At 40.6% G+C, this 17,906-nt stretch overlaps 1 protein-coding gene across 1 annotated transcript in view; it reads right to left on the bottom strand.

Annotated features, from left to right (window-relative positions):
- Positions 1-17,906, bottom strand: part of esyt1a (extended synaptotagmin-like protein 1a) — a 122,287-nt gene that overhangs the window by 55,037 nt on the left and 49,344 nt on the right. Inside the window, exons 3-9 of the mRNA XM_069905830.1 lie at positions 16,290-16,424; positions 12,844-12,917; positions 5,829-5,901; positions 4,232-4,321; positions 2,290-2,345; positions 1,693-1,813; positions 744-920 (exon numbers count right to left, since the gene is read on the bottom strand). Coding sequence (XP_069761931.1) covers positions 744-920; positions 1,693-1,813; positions 2,290-2,345; positions 4,232-4,321; positions 5,829-5,901; positions 12,844-12,917; positions 16,290-16,424 — 726 coding nt within the window. The remainder of the gene's footprint in view (positions 1-743; positions 921-1,692; positions 1,814-2,289; positions 2,346-4,231; positions 4,322-5,828; positions 5,902-12,843; positions 12,918-16,289; positions 16,425-17,906) is intronic.

Genomic DNA, 17,906 nt, shown 5'->3' with positions numbered 1-17,906 from the left:
TTACATTTGCGCATACTGGGGTAAATTTAGAGTTTAAGTTATGTTATTATAATTTAATAAAAACTATTATTTTGAATTTACCACTGTCTGGTGAAGTTTTGGCATTGCTGTTCCTTTGTTAGTGCTAACAAAGTCTCTTTAGTCCCTAACAATATTAAGAGGGTTGTCAGTTTATAACACTAGTAACTTTCAAAACCTAAGTTCCTGCTGTTTGAAACAGCTTGAAAATATATGGGTGAAGCTTCATATTCCAATACTTCATTACTACTTTTAATTCTCATCCCACTCCTGTTCTTGGAGACTGTATAAAGTGAGGTAAACATCCCTTCAATTATGTATTGTGTATGGTTCAGAGAGACAGGGGTAAGGATGAAGAAAGGGTACAAGGAAAGATCTTGCATTTCCTCAAGAAGTCGAACTTTTTTCACAAAGGTATGACAAACATTCACCTTCCAGATGGGATACTTGTGCTATTAACTCACTGTATAGTTCCATTTCAGGTAATAGTTTCAGGTTTCCTCCTGACCAGACAAGAGCCAGGTTTTGTTGTAACACCACACAAGAAAATTCCATAATAACCCTGAAAATGCCAGGATTTCTACCTGACACCAATTGGAGTTCTTGTCTAGATTCTGGTATCCTCAGTACCATTACAGAACTACTGTGGTAGGCTCCGGGAATTGCAGGGACTGTGCTTTTAAAGAGGGTGATGATTGGGTGAAACAACAATGATATTCACCCACCTCATACATTTCATTCCACTTGGGATTCACAGTCTCATTGATGGTCTTGCTCATAAACACCTGTGTGCCCACACGTACAATTGCATATGGATCAGATTTTCCTTTGATGAGTCCTTTGACGTATGTATCTTTTGACTCCAGGCTTGCTGCTTCAATTAAGTGGATCCTTACTATTCCCTAAAAATAAAAGCATAAATTCAAACCTCCCCCTCAAAAGGACTGTACAGGCAGCTAATTACAATTAATGCCTTGGGGAACCATAAGACTTTGCATCTCGTGCCAATTATATTAAACTAGGCAGCCCAAAAGCATAGCAACAGCACTGGTATTTCCCTATTTCTGTTATTACAAGGCTGGAATTTACTTCCTGGATAAGCTGCTTATTCTTCAGTTTTCTGACATTCACAAACATTGGAACTTGCTGCTTCTATTCAGTGAAGTCAATTAAAAAATTAAGATAAGGGAGAAGGAATCTTATCATCGCCTGGACAGTGAGATAGGATAATGGATTGTCCACTCTTCATTCCATTGAAACCAACACAACAAAAATGACTGAGTTCAACCTTTTGATCTGCTCAGGTAGTAAAAATAAATTCTTCTCCTTGTAATATTAGTGAAAAGGTTCAAGCTACTACCCTGGGTTATAATTAGCCTAATATTATTATTATTAATACAATGCTAGTGTATTTTAAGAAAAATTTGGACAGGTACATGGATAGGAGGGATATGGACTGGGTGTAGGTCAATGGGATCAGGCTGAATAATAGTTTGGCACAGAATAGAACGGAATAAAACAGAATGGCCTGTTTTCTATCCTGTAATGTTCAATAATATCAACAGTGCCTGAAGAGCTGATTTCATGGCCTCACCCCACTAAAAGCCCACCACCTGATATTGGAGTAATTTCATCACAGTAAATGATTTGGTGGAAATGTGTTGTAATACATACCCGAGGCAAAGGAGAACGGAGTTCGGCCACATGTAGTTCTGCAACGAGAGGGCAGGTAATCCGGTTTGGCAAAACCAGGAAGGAGGCAATGGTGTCCATAAGTACGGTGTCAGACTTTGAACTGTCCAAGTGAAAATAAAGGCAGAGTTAAGTATGTGGAGCAATAGGGATAGAGTGGGAGATGGAGAGAGAAAAACAAAACATTCATCAGAGGCTTCTAGTGCAGAAAATACAACCCAAGAGGGGCATTGCTAACTTTAAAGCAGTGCTTCTCAACCTTTTTCTTTCCACTCACATCCCACTTTAAGTATTTCCTATGCCATAGGCGCTGTGATTAGTAAGGGATTGCTTAAGGTGGGATGTGGGTGGAAAGAAAAAGGTTGAAAACCACTGTTTGAATCGTCCCTCATTGACTCGTTATGTGCACAGATTCATAACTCCAAAGAAAATGGGCCAATGACAATTTTTCTCAAACAAAGTATTTCAGCAATAATTGGGTCTAGAGCAGTGGTTCTCAACCTTCCCTTCCCACCCACATCCTACCTTAAGCAATTGGATTCAGACCAGAATTGCTGACATTTTGATTGTGATCATTACCTCAGCCCAGGAATATCCAGCAGGTTGGTTAGTCCTGTCCAGTTAATCTCCAGCATCTGAAAGAACACCAAGGAATCATCTTCAGAACATCAACTGCAATTTAGTACATTAGGGACAGCTAGCAATTCACAAATAAAACTTTCTCCTTTCAGTGTCAGGTCAGTCACTCTGAATCTAACACACCATTCAAATTTGTGTAAGCTTGTCAGGTGTCATTCATTTTGGTTTTAAAAAATTACTTATTTTGATCCGAATCTTCCATTAAAAATCAAGCCCAACTCTTATCAGTTAAACTGATTAACCAGTGTTCTTCTCCATGCACTCAAGAAAAAGAGGTCAGAGATGGTCAAATGGCAACTCAACATTTCTATGACCAGTACTCAAGTCAATCCAGAACTTTCAACCTGCAGGTGTTTTTATTTTGTCTCAGAACGTGTCTGACAAAGCCAGCAGCTCAAGGGGGTTACAGAAACCCATCCTGTTGGAGACACACATAGACAAGTTTCCTTCCTTAAAAAAAATGAATAATTTTACATTAACACAGAGAGCATTTTTATAACAAGTATCTTTTAATTCTCAAAATGTCACAGTGGCATTTGAACACACTTTCTTTGAATTATTTCTCCAGGCTTCTGGATTAATAACCCTGTAATCGTGTACTATTGTTAACATTAATTGTTTAAGAGATTGCACCACTGCCCACATTCATTTTATTTGCAGTATCTCCCTGATGTTGATTACTTCACAATCTTTTGAACTCCAACTAAATCAGATTCAAGCCTCCTTTTAGCTTAACAGGAACAAGCCCCATTTCCTCAACATTTTTCATGTGACTTTGATTACTGATATTAAAAATCACCTTTGTTTACCCAAACCTTTGGAAAGCAAACCTCTGATCCTTATAATTTGGTGATGTAAACTAAACTCCCATCGGTAGCTCGACAGCCTCTCTACTGATTTCTACTCTGTTCCTTCATTGACAACACATCTCAACCCAACTTTTGGTCATTTTTTTCATTTGTACCCACACTCCTGTTCGGCTCCGAATCATGGGTCCTCTACCGGCATCACCTACGGCTCCTAGAACGCTTCCACCAGCGTTGTCTCCGCTCCACCCTCAAAATTCATTGGAGCGACTTCATCCCTAACATCGAAGTACTCGAGATGGCAGAGGCCGACAGCATCGAGTCCACGCTGCTGAAGATCCAGCTGCGCTGGGTGGGTCACGTCTCCAGAATGAAGGACCATCGCCTTCCCAAGATCGTGTTATATGGCGAGCTCTCCACTGGCCACCGTGACAGAGGTGCACCAAAGAGGTACAAGGACTGCCTAAAGAAATCTCTTGGTGCCTGCCACATTGACCACCGCCAGTGGGCTGATATCACCTCAAACCGTGCATCTTGGCGCCTCACAGTTCGGCGGGCAGCAACCTCCTTTGAAGAAGACCGCAGAGCCCACCTCACTGACAAAAGACAAAGGAGGAAAAACCCAACACCCAACCCCAACCAACCAATTTTCCCCTGCAACCGCTGCAACCATGTCTGCCTGTCCCGCATCGGACTTGTCAGCCACAATCGAGCCTGCAGCTGACGTGGACTTTTACCCCCTCCATAAATCTTCGTCCGCGAAGCCAAGCCAAAGAAGACAAATGGCACTGACTCATACTGGGTTAGGCATTATTAGGCTTCCAATTCTCCCTGGCTAAAAGGTCACATGAGGAAGTGAGTGCCTGTGGGATATTCAATCACGGGAAATGCTTTACTTACTGCAAACAAAATAGGAAATATGACTCAACATTCCTGTAGGGTAGCGCCCAAGATCATTTATATGGCTGAATTGATCCCAAATCAAGATCTTACTGATCCTAGTTACACAATTCTGCAATGACCCCCTCATCTTCTGTGGTACAGACTGGTTTTTCCTTCCACAACAACATACTTACCGGGCGTCGGACGAAGAACAGGGTCACTGCTCCCACCAAGGGCATGTCTCCAATTAAGGGCTCAAGGATCACACGAAGCATTCCGTGGAGCTACAAGGGAGATGGATAAAAGTCAGAAACTGAAAGAACAGACAATCGACCAATCACCTTGAGCCACCTCAGAAATCTGTTACGCACGATGCAGGATCATGGCAAGATGCTGGAAAGGTGTGCAGTTTGCGCCCCAAGCTCGCCTCTTGCCTTGATCAGGTGATGAACATCAATTGTCAAACCAACATTATGATTTTATAGTATTGTGAATCACCCATGTTCCTACTGAAATCACATTTCAATACTTATATAGGGATAGACCATCAAACTCAACTGTACTGGTGTCTATTCTCTTCCTCATTCCTGACTCTGGTACCTGAGTCCCATAGCTTTTCCTGTTTCTAGTAACCTATTGCTTTGTCTTACCGTCGCCCTCCTTCAATGCTCTTGCAACTTGGCCTGTCAAAAAGGAACCATTTCGCTCGAGTGACTGTCTCATCCACTGGTGCTGCAAACCAGATGGGTGCTTGTCACCTACCAGAGGCTTGCTGGAAATTGGTTGCTGGTGCAATTAGGTGGCTGCAGACTGGCTGTTTGTGCAGATCGGAATGCTGCTGCGAATTGGCTGCTGTGCGCTGGCAGACTGCGCATTTTGCATTGATCATCATTTTGTTAGTAGTCTGTATAATTAGCAAGTGCTTTTATATCACAAGGCACACATATATCTGATCTAAATGGCTTGTTGGTGTTTGCCACAGTGGGTCTGAATGTCCTTACCCATGCCCACAGACAGGCAAATGGGTGCCCTTGTGCTCAGCCATTCATAAAGTGTTGTGCATGGCGACTGACATAAACCATTACTTGAACTGAAAAATTGCTGCAATTTATTCCAGGGAAAGAGCTATTGTGAAGCTCGATTTCTTTAATTAATTTCCACATTTTGTATAGACCTTCTGCATTCTTTGTCTTCTTTTAGCTGGTATAGTATCCAGCTTCTGACAGCTTAATCTCTGAAGTTTCAACGAGAAATTGTTTGAACTGACAGCGATACAAAAGTCAACAAACAAATTTATTATGTCCATGTCAGATGCCATTATTATTCACTGGTGAAGTAACAATTTAATCTTATGCTATTAGTTATTTATCTGAAAGGAGATGTCACTACAAGGTCTGTCATGTTCACTGCCTTTCACTTCTGCGAATGCTGGGTGACCTGCCGAGTTTCTCCAACATCTGCAGATTTTCTTGTTTACAAGGTTTTAAGCTCCAGTCCTTGCTTTCAAGTGGAACTTTTACCACTAACTTTGATCCAATACCATACACTTTCCATCAGATGTCAAGATGGGGAGTTTGGCCAATTTTCCACTTCATTAACCTGGCCACACTAGATAAAATGCCATTATTTCTGTGCCTGTGATGAACATAGAATCCTCCCCTGTGCCATAAATGACATTTTAAACAGATTGTGCTTCTTTTCAAGAGTCATTTGCAACAAAGGGGCTCTAAAATAAGGGGCATGTATTTACAAGGGGCACTGAGCTTTGCTGCTTCCCATTAAGTGACCTACCTGGATACCATTCACTCCAGCTTTGCAGAAATACTTCTTTACTTCAACATTGATTTCACAGTCACCAATGTAACTAAAGAGGAAAGACAACAGAGGAAACCCCATTTTAGAGAATCTCAGTGTACTGGCAGACTGGCATTTTTATTTGGATTATTTCAAAAGTAATTTAAGACCAAATCTGGGGTTGTTGTTTAGTGAAGGTCACATGTGATATGGGGTTTGTCTATGTATAGTATTTTAATTATATTGTTAATTAATGTTACAAAGTTCTGATATCAAATAGAATGAGCAGTAGCCCAAGATCAAATCCATTAGAAATTTTCTTTGGCCAGACTCTGAAAGAAATGTTGCAGAAGTCACACCCACTAACAGACCCCATTGCTGAGCAGAACTAACAGAGGCCAAGGCAGTCAACAGTTGTCCTCTCAGGTCAATGGCATTGGGGTGGGCGGGGGAATCAGTGGAGATAGAACAAACTAAAGTCACACTGAAGTTCAGTCGACTTTTAAACAAAAATAACTCTCCAAACCTAGTTGCATAAAAAACATTTATTCAATTACTTTTCAGTGCTGCTTGTTTGATAGGTTACACAAAACGTTGAAATACACACATCAAACCTGGGAGAAATTCAGAAAAATGAAAGAAACTCATCTTTCAATGGTAACTTTGGGACACCCAAAAGTGCTGCAGAGCCTTCTTAAATCTATAGCTTAAAATGGACTTTCAAAATCCATCCTTGTCCCCAAGGAGTCCTTTGAACATTTTGAAAATGTGTTTTCCCTGATGCATAATTCCTTTCTTCATGCACTATTTGGATTTCAAGTGACAGGCAAGTGTAGTGGTAGAGGAAGCATCCGGGAAAGATGAGACTTAACGGACGGCTGCATGATCTGGGTGAAGAGGCATCTACAGGCCTTTTTACGCCTGCCACTTCTACCAGTGTATCTCAGATGAGCTCTGTACCAAGTTTTCCACCACAATAAAAGATTTGAAAATACTCAGCATATAAATCAACACCTCTGGAGATAGAAACACATAACTTTAGCGTAGCAGGGTGGCACATTTAGCATAGAGTTAGCACAACGCTGTTACTGTGCCAGTGTTCAGGACCTGGGTCTGAATCCCGCGCTGTCTGTAAGGAGTTTGTACATTCTCTCTGTGTCTGTGTGGGACTTCCTTTGGGGGTTCCAGTTTCCTCCCACCATTTGAAATGCATCAGGGGTGTAGGTTAATTGGGTGTAAATTGGGCGGCACGGACTCGTGGGCCAAAAGGGCCCATTACCGTACTGTATGTCAAAATATAAACATTTAAATTTAAAAATGCAAGTTGATGAATCCTTATTAGAATTGGCACAATGAGCAAACAGCTGTTTTAGGTTGCAGAGAAGGGTGAGGGATGGAGCAGAGAGATGATCTGTGATAGGTTGGATACCAACATTGTTCAGGTGACACAAGTGGTTTTGGAGCTGTGTCACTAATAATACGTGAACAAGGCCAGGGAGAATAAAAAAATACGTGTTGGTGCTGTGGGAGGCAAAACCCAGCAAATGGAGCTCTGGAAATACCTGGCAGCATCTGTGGAGAGAGAATGGCTGAGTTAATTAATGTTACAAGTGGATGACGTTACATTGGAACTGATCACTTTGGACACAAAAGTGGTATGGTGGTAGGAGTCAGAGGCTAGTAGTGGAGGGTTGTTACTCAGATTGGAGGCCTGTGACCAGTGGTAAGCCCCTGGGATCAGTCCTGGGTCCACTATTATTCATTATCTGTATTAATAACTTAGATGAGAATGCATTTGACAGTTATCAAGTTTGCAGATGACACCAAAATTGATGGTATTCTGGGGAGTGAAGAAAATTATTATCAAAGATTATAACAGGATTTAGGTCCTCTGGGAAAGTAGGGCAAGGAATGGCAGATGGAATTTAATTCAAACAAGTTAACTCAAACAAGTTGGGTGGCACGGATGGCGTAGTGGTTTGCGCAACACCTTCACAGCGACAGCAATTGGGACCTGGGTTCAAATCCAGCACTGTCTGTAAGGAGTTGGTACGCTCTCCCCATGTCTGCATGGGTTTTCCCCAGGGTCTCCAGTTTTCTCCCACTGTTCAAAACGTACTAGGGTTGTAAGTTAGTGGGGTGCAATTGGGCGGCATGGACTTGTGGGCTGAAATGGTCTGTTGCCGTGCTGTATGTGTAAATTTAATTTAAAGTGCGACGTGTTGTATTTTGGAAGCTAAACCAGGGCAGGACTTGAACAGTAAATGGCAGGGCTGTGGAAAGTGTTGTAGAATAGAGTCTGAAGTGCACAAGTACATAGTTCCCCAAAGTTGATGACACCGATAGACAGGGTGGTGAAGAAGTTGTTTGGCAAGCTTGCCTTCATCAGTCAGGGCACTGAGTACAAAACTTGGAATATCCCAGTAAAGTGGATGGTCGTAGTCTTTCCCTGGGGTAGGAGAGTCTAAAACAAGAAGGCATAGGTTAATGGTGAGAGGGCAACTTTTTCCACACAGAGGGTGGTGGGTGGTGGGAGGGTGTGGAACAAGTGCCACAAGAAGTGGTAGAGGAAGGTACAAGTACACTGTTTAACAGACATTTGGACTGGAAAATGGATGGAAAAAGTTTAGAGGGAGATGGGCTGAATGCAGGGAACAGGGACTAGCTCAGGTTGGGGACTGGGTCCACAGGGAGGGGTTGGGCTGAAGGATCAGGTTCCATGCTGCACAACTCTACAACTCCCAACAGGATCAGCTGGCTATCTGAAATTGTTGAATTTAATATGGGGCCCCCAGCTCTGGTCCCTGTGGGACACCACTGGTCACAGGCCTCCAATCTGAGAAAAATTCCCCACTACCAGGACACTAAAGCAGAGAGGTCAAAGTGAAAGGGAATGGAGATCAGGAAGCTCAATATCAGTGAGCTGTGGAGTGAAAGAAATGTTCTGAAAAGCCCTCACTCAATGCAGAGAAGACTACATTGTAACCATGGGATGCAATTCACAAGACCCAAGAGTTTAGGTGAATTGCTGCTTCATCTGCAAGGACTGTTAGGGTCCTTGGATGGTGGGGATGAAGGGGTAGGTGTGGCATCTCCTGCAGTTTCATGGGTAAGTGCAAAGAGAAGGGCAGTGATTGGTCAAGGTTGTCTGGTTGGTGGCCAGGGAATCAGAGAACAATCCCTTTGGAATCCCAAATGGCAAAAGGGTTAGATGTTGCAGCTGGTGGTGGTATCTGACTGAAAGTGCACATAAGCCTGGAGCAAACAGCATGTCAGGACAAATCGTCCTGCTACTGCCTACATTAGCTCAACATTAATTCTTCAAAACAGAGAGTGGTATGTGCCTCCAAACTCAATCTCACCAACAGGGTCACAGTTGTTCCTGGAATAAAGGACAGGTTCCATTTCCTTTCATGGAGTCCATTGAGACCTGCTCCATTATCTCCCTCCAGGCATTTGCAGAGGCGGGTGGTGCCTCATGCTGTCTTTTCTTGCATCTTCTCTTGTTGGATATCCAGATTTCCAACAATGAAATGGGCGTTTACCAAGTTGTTCCTTCCAGTCACTACATATTTCAGAGAAGAAAAAGCTTTCCTCTTATAGGCAGTTTAAATGCTTTTGACTGACCAGCTTTTCCTGCTGGTAGCTAGTCAGCTTGGGTTTTCTATGCCTAATGAGCAGAAGCAAATTAGGATTGGGCCTTAAATTGTACGATTCAGCGCAGCCCATTCCCAGCACCAAGAAAACAGATACACCTGTAATCTCAGTCCTAATATAATCAAAGTCAAGACTTATACCTGCATCAGAAATTTGCACCAATGACTCAAAATGAAGCGCTGTTGCTGCAGAGAAGATTGCAGAGAAATGCTGCCAGGCCAGCCACTTCAAAAGTACCACAAGGTACACAGGTTTTGCTCAGAAAACAGACAATTTTGGAATCCACGGGAAGCTTAAATACAAGTGTAACTATTCCTTAAAAAAGCCGCTGGAAGGCCAAGTTGAGGGCTTTACTGTGACACATTCGGATCAATTCAAAACAAGTCCAGATGAATTTTATACAGTTTATTAATCAACACAAAAAGGACTAACGGTCTAAGGTAATATCGTAACATTCTATGAATCTTGTAGTAACGTCTAACGAATGAACGGCCAACAAAAAACAAATCAGAGCCCCACTCACCCACCGTTTATCCTGCCATACTAGTTGATGCAGGCTAACTACTTCACCGATCGCATAAAACCCCTGCACATGCACCAATCTTCCAAAGTGAATAGCGCATGCGCACTGGAAACAACATGACACTGGACGCGAGCAGCTTGCAGACCCTGGGACGCTGGTGACACCTTTGACTCCTACCACAAGCCTCATAAACCAAAGCATTTAGCTGCAAGTTCAATACAGTAAAACCCCTAGTATCTGACACCTATAGGATTAGTATATGTTGGTTAAATTAATTTTCTGGTTGCTTGAGATTGCGTCACGTGATTGGCAACCAATGGTGAGGCATGCCAATTTTAAACTTCTGTATTTTTTTTAACCTATTTATTTTCTGCGATTTTTTGCCGGTTGCTTGAATTCCAGATAATATGGGTTTTATTGTATAACCAGATCCAAACCAGCCTCGCTTCAAGATGTGAGTGAACCAATTTGTCAGACGTTATTTGTTTTATATTTATATTGTTTGCAAGAAGAAGAGCTGCAATTTTGAATAAGGGCTACGTCCAGATACTAATAATGGAGCAGATTGAAAAGCAATAATATGTGAAATGGATACTTGAGCCATGTCTGATATGTGGAACAAATGAGCAGACTTTGGTTGCAAGCTTTACTATGAAGTGAGATTTTCACTCCACCTGATCCCAGGATGTGCAGAAACCAAGTATTGAGCCTAATGTGGTAATGATATGGTCATTTATGAGGGGGGCGGGGGGTGCACTGGAGTGTCAATTCACCAAAGGGACTCGAGTGCTTCACCACTCTGTCACTTACCCATCAACATGGCTTGCTTTCTCTGTATTCATCCTTACATTTGCTGTGCTAACATGTCCCCAGCCATAAACACTTTAAAAAGTGAACATTAAGATGTGGTTGTCCGACAAGGGATAAAGGACAACTCAGGAGGGGAAGGGGACATTGGGGATAAAGAAGATAGAAATAGGAGAATAAGGAAAATGTTGGATGTTGTAGGAATGTTGTCTGGTAAAGAGTTGAAAATAAGAAAACAGAAATGGAAAAGGAGGAAAGGTAATGATGGAAAAACGGAAAGAGAAGATAAACAAAATATAAAATGGCTACGCTGAAGTATATGACTCTAAATATTAATGGAATACATAACCAAATTAAAAGGAAGAAACTACTAAATTTACTGAAAAAGGAAAAAATAGATATAGCATTTGTCCAAGAAACACACTTAACTGAGCCGTAGCAAAAAAATGTATTATGTCAACCTGGAAATTGGAAGATAATTTGAAAATACAACAATGGTATATAGAAATGAATAAATGTATTCCATTAGAAAAAATAACATATAGTTTAAGAAATAATATTGAAATATTCGAACAAGTATGGGAGCCTTACATTAAATACAATAGCGAAAGCCTACCGGGAACAAACATTACCTAAGTTGATGGAAGGAGAAGAAAAGAAAAGAATGGACTCAGTAGAATATCTGGTGTATTTTTGTTGAATGACAACATTGTCTGACTGAATTAATGCAACCTAGATTGTATACCTAAAATGGATGAGAGATGGATGAGAGGGGGGGGTGGGGGGGGTGGCTTGGGAGGAGGGGGGGGGGGGAGAAAAATTCACTGTAAATGTGTGGAAAAGAAAAAGTGTATATCATGGCTATTGTGATTTATGGTGTGAAAAATAAAAAATTTAAAAAAAAAAAAAAAGTGAACATTAGAATATCACCATTACTTTTTAGCCTTCTTGAGATTGAATATTTTTGCTCATCCACATGGGTGGAACGTGGGTTAAATGAAATAGAAATTATGCTTAGTTGGTGGACAGTAAGTTTGGTGTTTCAGCGAATGAACTTTCAGCAGAACTGTTCAGAAAAGCTCATTCAGTTGAAACGTTGTTTCCAGTATCTGCAGTATATTGTAAAACAAGCCAACTTCATGGGATCTTTGTTAGACATAACCATGCAATGTGATCAGATCCATCAAATGCATGGGTATCAGATAATGGTTTAACATGACTACACCCATTCAGGGGAATAGCATTACCAGATATTCCAATGATGGTTCCTATGATCTAGAGATTGAGGAGAACAGGCCTGGTTTCACTGTTTAAGCAGAAGTTGTTTCATGCAAAACAATGTCAACAGAGCCTATGTGGCCAAGAAAGGGGCACAGAAACACTTTCAAGTTGAACCTGCCACCAGCAACTAGAAAAAAAAGCAGCTGCAACATTTAATCCCTACTTGTGCCAAGAGATTAATTTTGGGATTAAACAATGAGCACATTCAAAGAGGCAATTTATCTGATTAAAATCCTTTACCATCCCAACCCATGCATTTCCTCCTCCCATTCTCCAAGTGCTTCCCATGCCTTTATTATAATTTCATCCAACACACATCATATCTAGACTACACCCAGTGTACCCACAGCATTGATGCAAGGTACTGTGATGGCAAGTGGGAGTAGGAGACCAGAAAATTAGTTGGGCCCTCACTTAATGAATTTCTTATGCAAAGGTTTAAGGCTATAAAAATGGGGGGGGGAATTGGACAAATAATGTCTGCTGTCTGTCGTGTTCCCTCTGCTAGTAACAACGACAGTAGCCTGGGATAAACTGTTAAAAATGGAGGTGAAATGATGTTAGATGGCCTGAGTATTACAGAAAATAGTCATGGAGCATACAAAAACATTAGAGGGCTAGGTGAAACCACTGCATTGGTATGTCAAGCTGGAACTGTCATACAAGAACATAAACTTGTATATGAAAATATATTTTACCTTGGATGTTAAGCAGGAGAGTAGAATTGAAAAGTGAGTCAATTACCTGATGTGCAGGTCAAGCATGACCTGCCTTTTGTCTGCGCCTGAATGCACCTGTACTCCATGAATCTTCAGAGGCTGAAAGAAATTTCAGAGCTTTGAAAGAATCTCCAGTTAGCTACTATATATATATATATCAGTTTGCTCTGCAGTAAACAAGCTTCAGCTCCTTACAGTTAAAGCTTCCTTAATGGCTCGTCAAATGTAGCAGATGAACATCCATTTTAAAGTGAGTGTTGAGGACTGCCAACTAAGGCAGAATTCAGAATGCTATGTTAGAAGAGGGGGTTAGACCACATTAATGGTGATTGATAATTACAGACTCTCACTGAAAACTGCTTGTGCTTTGATGTTGGTTAAAGACAGAGTGAGATTCAACATATAATGTCGCCAAGAGTTTGTAAACCCAAGAAATAATCAAGAATCAGCATCTGATAAACCCTGATAAAGAAAAAGGATAAAATATAAAACTGGCAAAAATAGTATAAAAACATCTCCTATATCTATGAAATTGTGAAGAGAGAAATGAAACTAATTGTGGGTCTTTGGAGGCCAAGCAAAGAGAAATTCTAGAGGGGAATTAAAAGATAAAGCATTAACAAATAAAAATATTGTTAAGGATGTAATTAGTAGGTAGATAAGATAAAGACCATTGGATGTACTACATCTCCTGGATTTACAAAAAGCCATTTGTACCATCCAAAAAAGAAACCCTGTTCATAATGTAAGGATTAAGATTGTCAGAGGTAATATATTAGCAAAAAAGATTGGTTAAAAAAGAGAAAATGATCAAGTGTAACTTGCTGAATTTTACTAATTATACAAAGCTAGTTCAGAAATTGAGCTGCAACATGACACATTTGTTGGAGTATGGCAACCTCATTTGAGATATATCAGCACCCAGATGGACTAGTCCCCCCGTTTCTAGAAATAGAGATACTGTAATAATTAGTCCCTGGTAGGAAAAGGAGTGTGATGAATAAAACAGGATATGATGCAGGTGACATGCCTTTTTTTTCCATCCCTGTTTAGGGTTTGTTGGGGTCGAAGGCCCCTTTGATATGTGTATTGCTCTAGTAACATAAGTTACTTGATGGTATGTTAAATTGTATGTGGGAAGGGGGAGAGGGAGTGGATAAATACAGACTCTGTTTATATGCAGGAATTTTGGGAAAACTGAATGGTTTGTTAAGCTTTGTGAATCTGTGAAAATCATAAATAAAATATTCAAAACAAAAGAAAATGAGCTGTGAAGATGACATGGATAATTTGCAAAAGAATGTAGAAAGATTAAGCAAATGGGTAAGAAGATGACAGTGCAGGTACAATGTGAGAAAAGTTAAGATTATTCACTTACATAGGAAGAATATAAAAACAAATATTATTTGTTATCGTATAAAATTATGAAAGGCATAGAGGTAAGTAAGTTGTTCCCATTGGTGGGGGGAGACCAGAACTAGGGGACATAGCCTCAAGATCCAGGGAGTAAATTTAGGACAGAGATGAGGAGGAATTGCTTTTCCCAGAGGGTGGTGAATCTGTGGGATTTGCTGCCCATTGGGTGACCTCAGTAAATATATTTAAGACAAGGTTGGATAGATTTTTACATAGTTGGGGAATTAAGGGATATGGGGAAAGGGCAAGTAGGTGAGAATGAGCCCATCATCAGATCAGCCATGATCTCATTGACTGGCGGAGCAGGCTCGACAGGCCGAATGTACGACTCCTGCTCCTATTTCTTACATTCTTATGTTCTTAAAGATGGCAAGGAACTAGAGGTTAATGAAATCCACAAAGTAAACATGCAGGTAAAGTCAGCATAAAGGAAGAAGTGAGAGGATAAAACTTTACAAAGTCATTATGTGATTTGTGTATAACAACAACACAGTAATTGTAGGGTAAAAACTTGGAATTAGGTAATTCTTTGAAGATGTGCAGGGCTGCTGGTGAAGGCAGCCTTTTTGCATATGTGCCTAAGCAAAGGGTCACAAGAGATTAGATATAGGCCAGCACCACAGGAGGGATGGAAAAGTTCTGGGATAAGAATTATGTTCTGTTTTGACGGGTAAAAAAATGTAAAATTTTAAATCTGTGATGCTCTCAATTATGTAACATGCAGGTAGTCTAATGTTATAGTATCATGTAACGAAAGTGGGTACTTCAAAGACACATCTGAAGAACTGATAAGATTTAACAATTTCGGATGATGCCCCATCAAGTAAAACTGACAATAGGAAAGGTAGTGACTGCAAATTTTGTTTGATCAAAAAGAGTATAAAAGGGGCCTATTCCTTAGTCTAGTTGGGACTTCAACTTGAAATTGTACAAGTGCTAAGTTGCTGTTAAAAAGGGAGATTGAGCAAGAGAGGAGAGCGAGACAGCTGATACACATTGAATTGGCATGCTTGACAAAGTACCTTCTGTACTTTGTTGAAGCATTTCATGAGTAGTTTTATGCAATCTTGGTGTAATCACAATAAAGTTGTGTTTTTAAGCTTTTAGTACATGTATAGTGTCTCCTTTGTTTGTGAATACTTTTTGCTGCTGGATCTGAAAAGAACAAGGAATGCATTTTAAAATATTTTTGTTACAGGAAGGCAGATAGTATGTTAGTGTTCTCCAAGACGGGATTGCAAAAGGAGAAAGAATGTTTTGTTATATGGACACAGCTTTGAAAAGACCACATCAGAAATAGCGATCAATTTTGGTCTGCAGTGCCTAAAAAAGGATAAATTTGCCTTTTCCAAGATATCACATGTTCAGTAAATCAATTCCAGGAAATCAAGATCTTTGGAATTCTCCACCTGGAAGGCTGAGAATGCTGGTTTGCTGAATATACTGAAGACTGAGATTAATATCTCTTTGAACCCCAAGGGAATCGAGGGACATAGTGAGAAAGTGGATTTAATCTGGAAGGTCAGCCATAATTTTATTGAGTGGCAGATTAGGTTGGATGAGTCATGTGGTCCTCTCCCTGCTGCTACACCTTTCATTCATTTGGTTTGTGTGCTCAATTGCTATATTCATCATTGATCAAGTGTACCTGATTGGTATGTGGAAATCTGCACATTCATTAATACTGCCTTATTAAAGATGCCTTCTAAAGCAACCCTTGTTGATACTTATTTTACCACTTTTGGGAACAGCTTGTAGAAACACGAATGAGAGTAGGCTTCCACTTCAGAGAAATGGACTCTGGTCAAACAACCTCTGATGTGATCAAGGCTCAAATTGACAACTGCCATTTCATCAAAATACACACGTGTATAGAGATATCACCCATCTCCAGGGGGAGGAAATAGCAGTAAAAATAGCTTAACATTTAATTATTCTGTAGTTATCCCAATAGATTCACTGTATCAAACATTGAAGAAACTCACAAACACAGGCTAGGTGAAAATTAGCACTTGTTACTGGAAAACTATTTAAATTGTGCCAATATTAAATTACCTTCACTCCAAAGCTGACTTTTGTGAAGGCAAATGTTTGCAGGTGGTTGTTTGAATTCCGAATAATGGGAGCGATGGAGTTCACTAACAGTTTCTCCAGGTATTGGCCAACAAATGGCCACGCTTGCCGCAGAACCTACCAATAAAAAGCCATTCTCAATGAGATTTGTTATGGGTGGGACTTCCACCAGAAACATTTTAAAAAAGGTGAATTTTGCTTTGTGCGATGCATAAAACAATGAATCCAAATGGCCCCAATTTCTAAAGTAATCGATATATTGTAACAAGGCTATGCTGTTCAACCCCTGCTATTGACCACATATGTGGTGACTAAAGGCACATGAGGTATACGGGGAAACTCCCGCATTACGATGGGGTGGCGTTCTTAAAAAACAATTCATATCACAATTTTCTGTAACCCTCAATCCTATTTCCAATGGAACCCCACGTTGTAAGTATAAGTGCATTCCTCAGGGCTATTTTTCTCTAGTATTATGAGCCCAGAGAACCTCAAAACCCTGCAGCAATAGAAATCCACCAAGACAAATGGTTACTTAAACAAAAGTTGCTTTTAATTATCTTTAAACATGAAAACAGGATCAAACTTTAAATTATTACTATTAACTTAACTAACCTAACTTAACCCCCTTCTAATTCTAAGCGCAAGTGTGTGTAAGTTCAGAAAAGTTATTTGGTTCACAGTCCAATCTCACTTCTCATTCCTCCAAGTTCACTGGTTGCAGGGAATTCTTATACTGGGCACAGAATTTAACATTTATGAATTTCACCAGGCTTTGGTGCTTGAAAGGTAAATGATTTCTGCTCAGGAAGGTTCTTGTTGGTTTTGAGAGAGAGATTTATTGCTCATTGGACACCCACAACTGATCCCTTTCGATCAGCCACTTCAGTGTCTTGCTGACGAAACTTTCCCCCTCAGTGTTTTCCAGATGATAACCTCTTTCTTTCAGGTCACCACAGAGTTCCTTTTTGTTTCTCTTATTTCAAGTGAAACATTATACAGCCAGTCCTCTCCTCTTGTATGGATCACAAGGACTTTGACCAGGCTGAACTAAGAACTCACAACCTGGCTTCAAAATGGGTTTTTTTCCACAAGCTTGCCAGCTTGTCTTGTTCCAGTCCCAGCTGCTGCTGCTGAACTGTAGAACTCAATTCTCCCTCTCTCACTCAGAGAAAATCACATGACCTCTTAGAACAGCCAACTGCACTCAGACAGACTGCGGCTCCAGACCTAATCTTCCGAGTTTGTTCATCTGTTGCTTTCCAAAACAATAATCCATTGCTCCACAGCATGTCCAATTAACACCTACTTGTGAAGTCCTTATAGGCATTCTTCGAAGTTTTTGTAAAGGCACCTGGAGCCTGGACTGTCTGGCTTGAGCAGAGCTGTGGCATTTTAAATGAGATCTGTTTTGAAGTGTTTTGAAGGGTCTTTTGTGCTCGTAACAGTATCTGTGTGTGACCTAACTAAAAATCTGCCACAATTTATCTCCTTTAAAACATATCAAGATACAATATTAAATATAACATAATCTGTCACATTATCAACAGTAGTGGGAGTGCTGCAGTTGCTGCTTTACAGTAAGGGGAGGAGGGTCAC

This window comes from Narcine bancroftii, chromosome 12, assembly GCF_036971445.1.
Source record: "Narcine bancroftii isolate sNarBan1 chromosome 12, sNarBan1.hap1, whole genome shotgun sequence".
In the NCBI taxonomy this organism is placed as follows: Eukaryota; Metazoa; Chordata; class Chondrichthyes; order Torpediniformes; family Narcinidae; genus Narcine; species Narcine bancroftii.
This window is presented reverse-complemented; position numbering and strand designations above follow the sequence as displayed.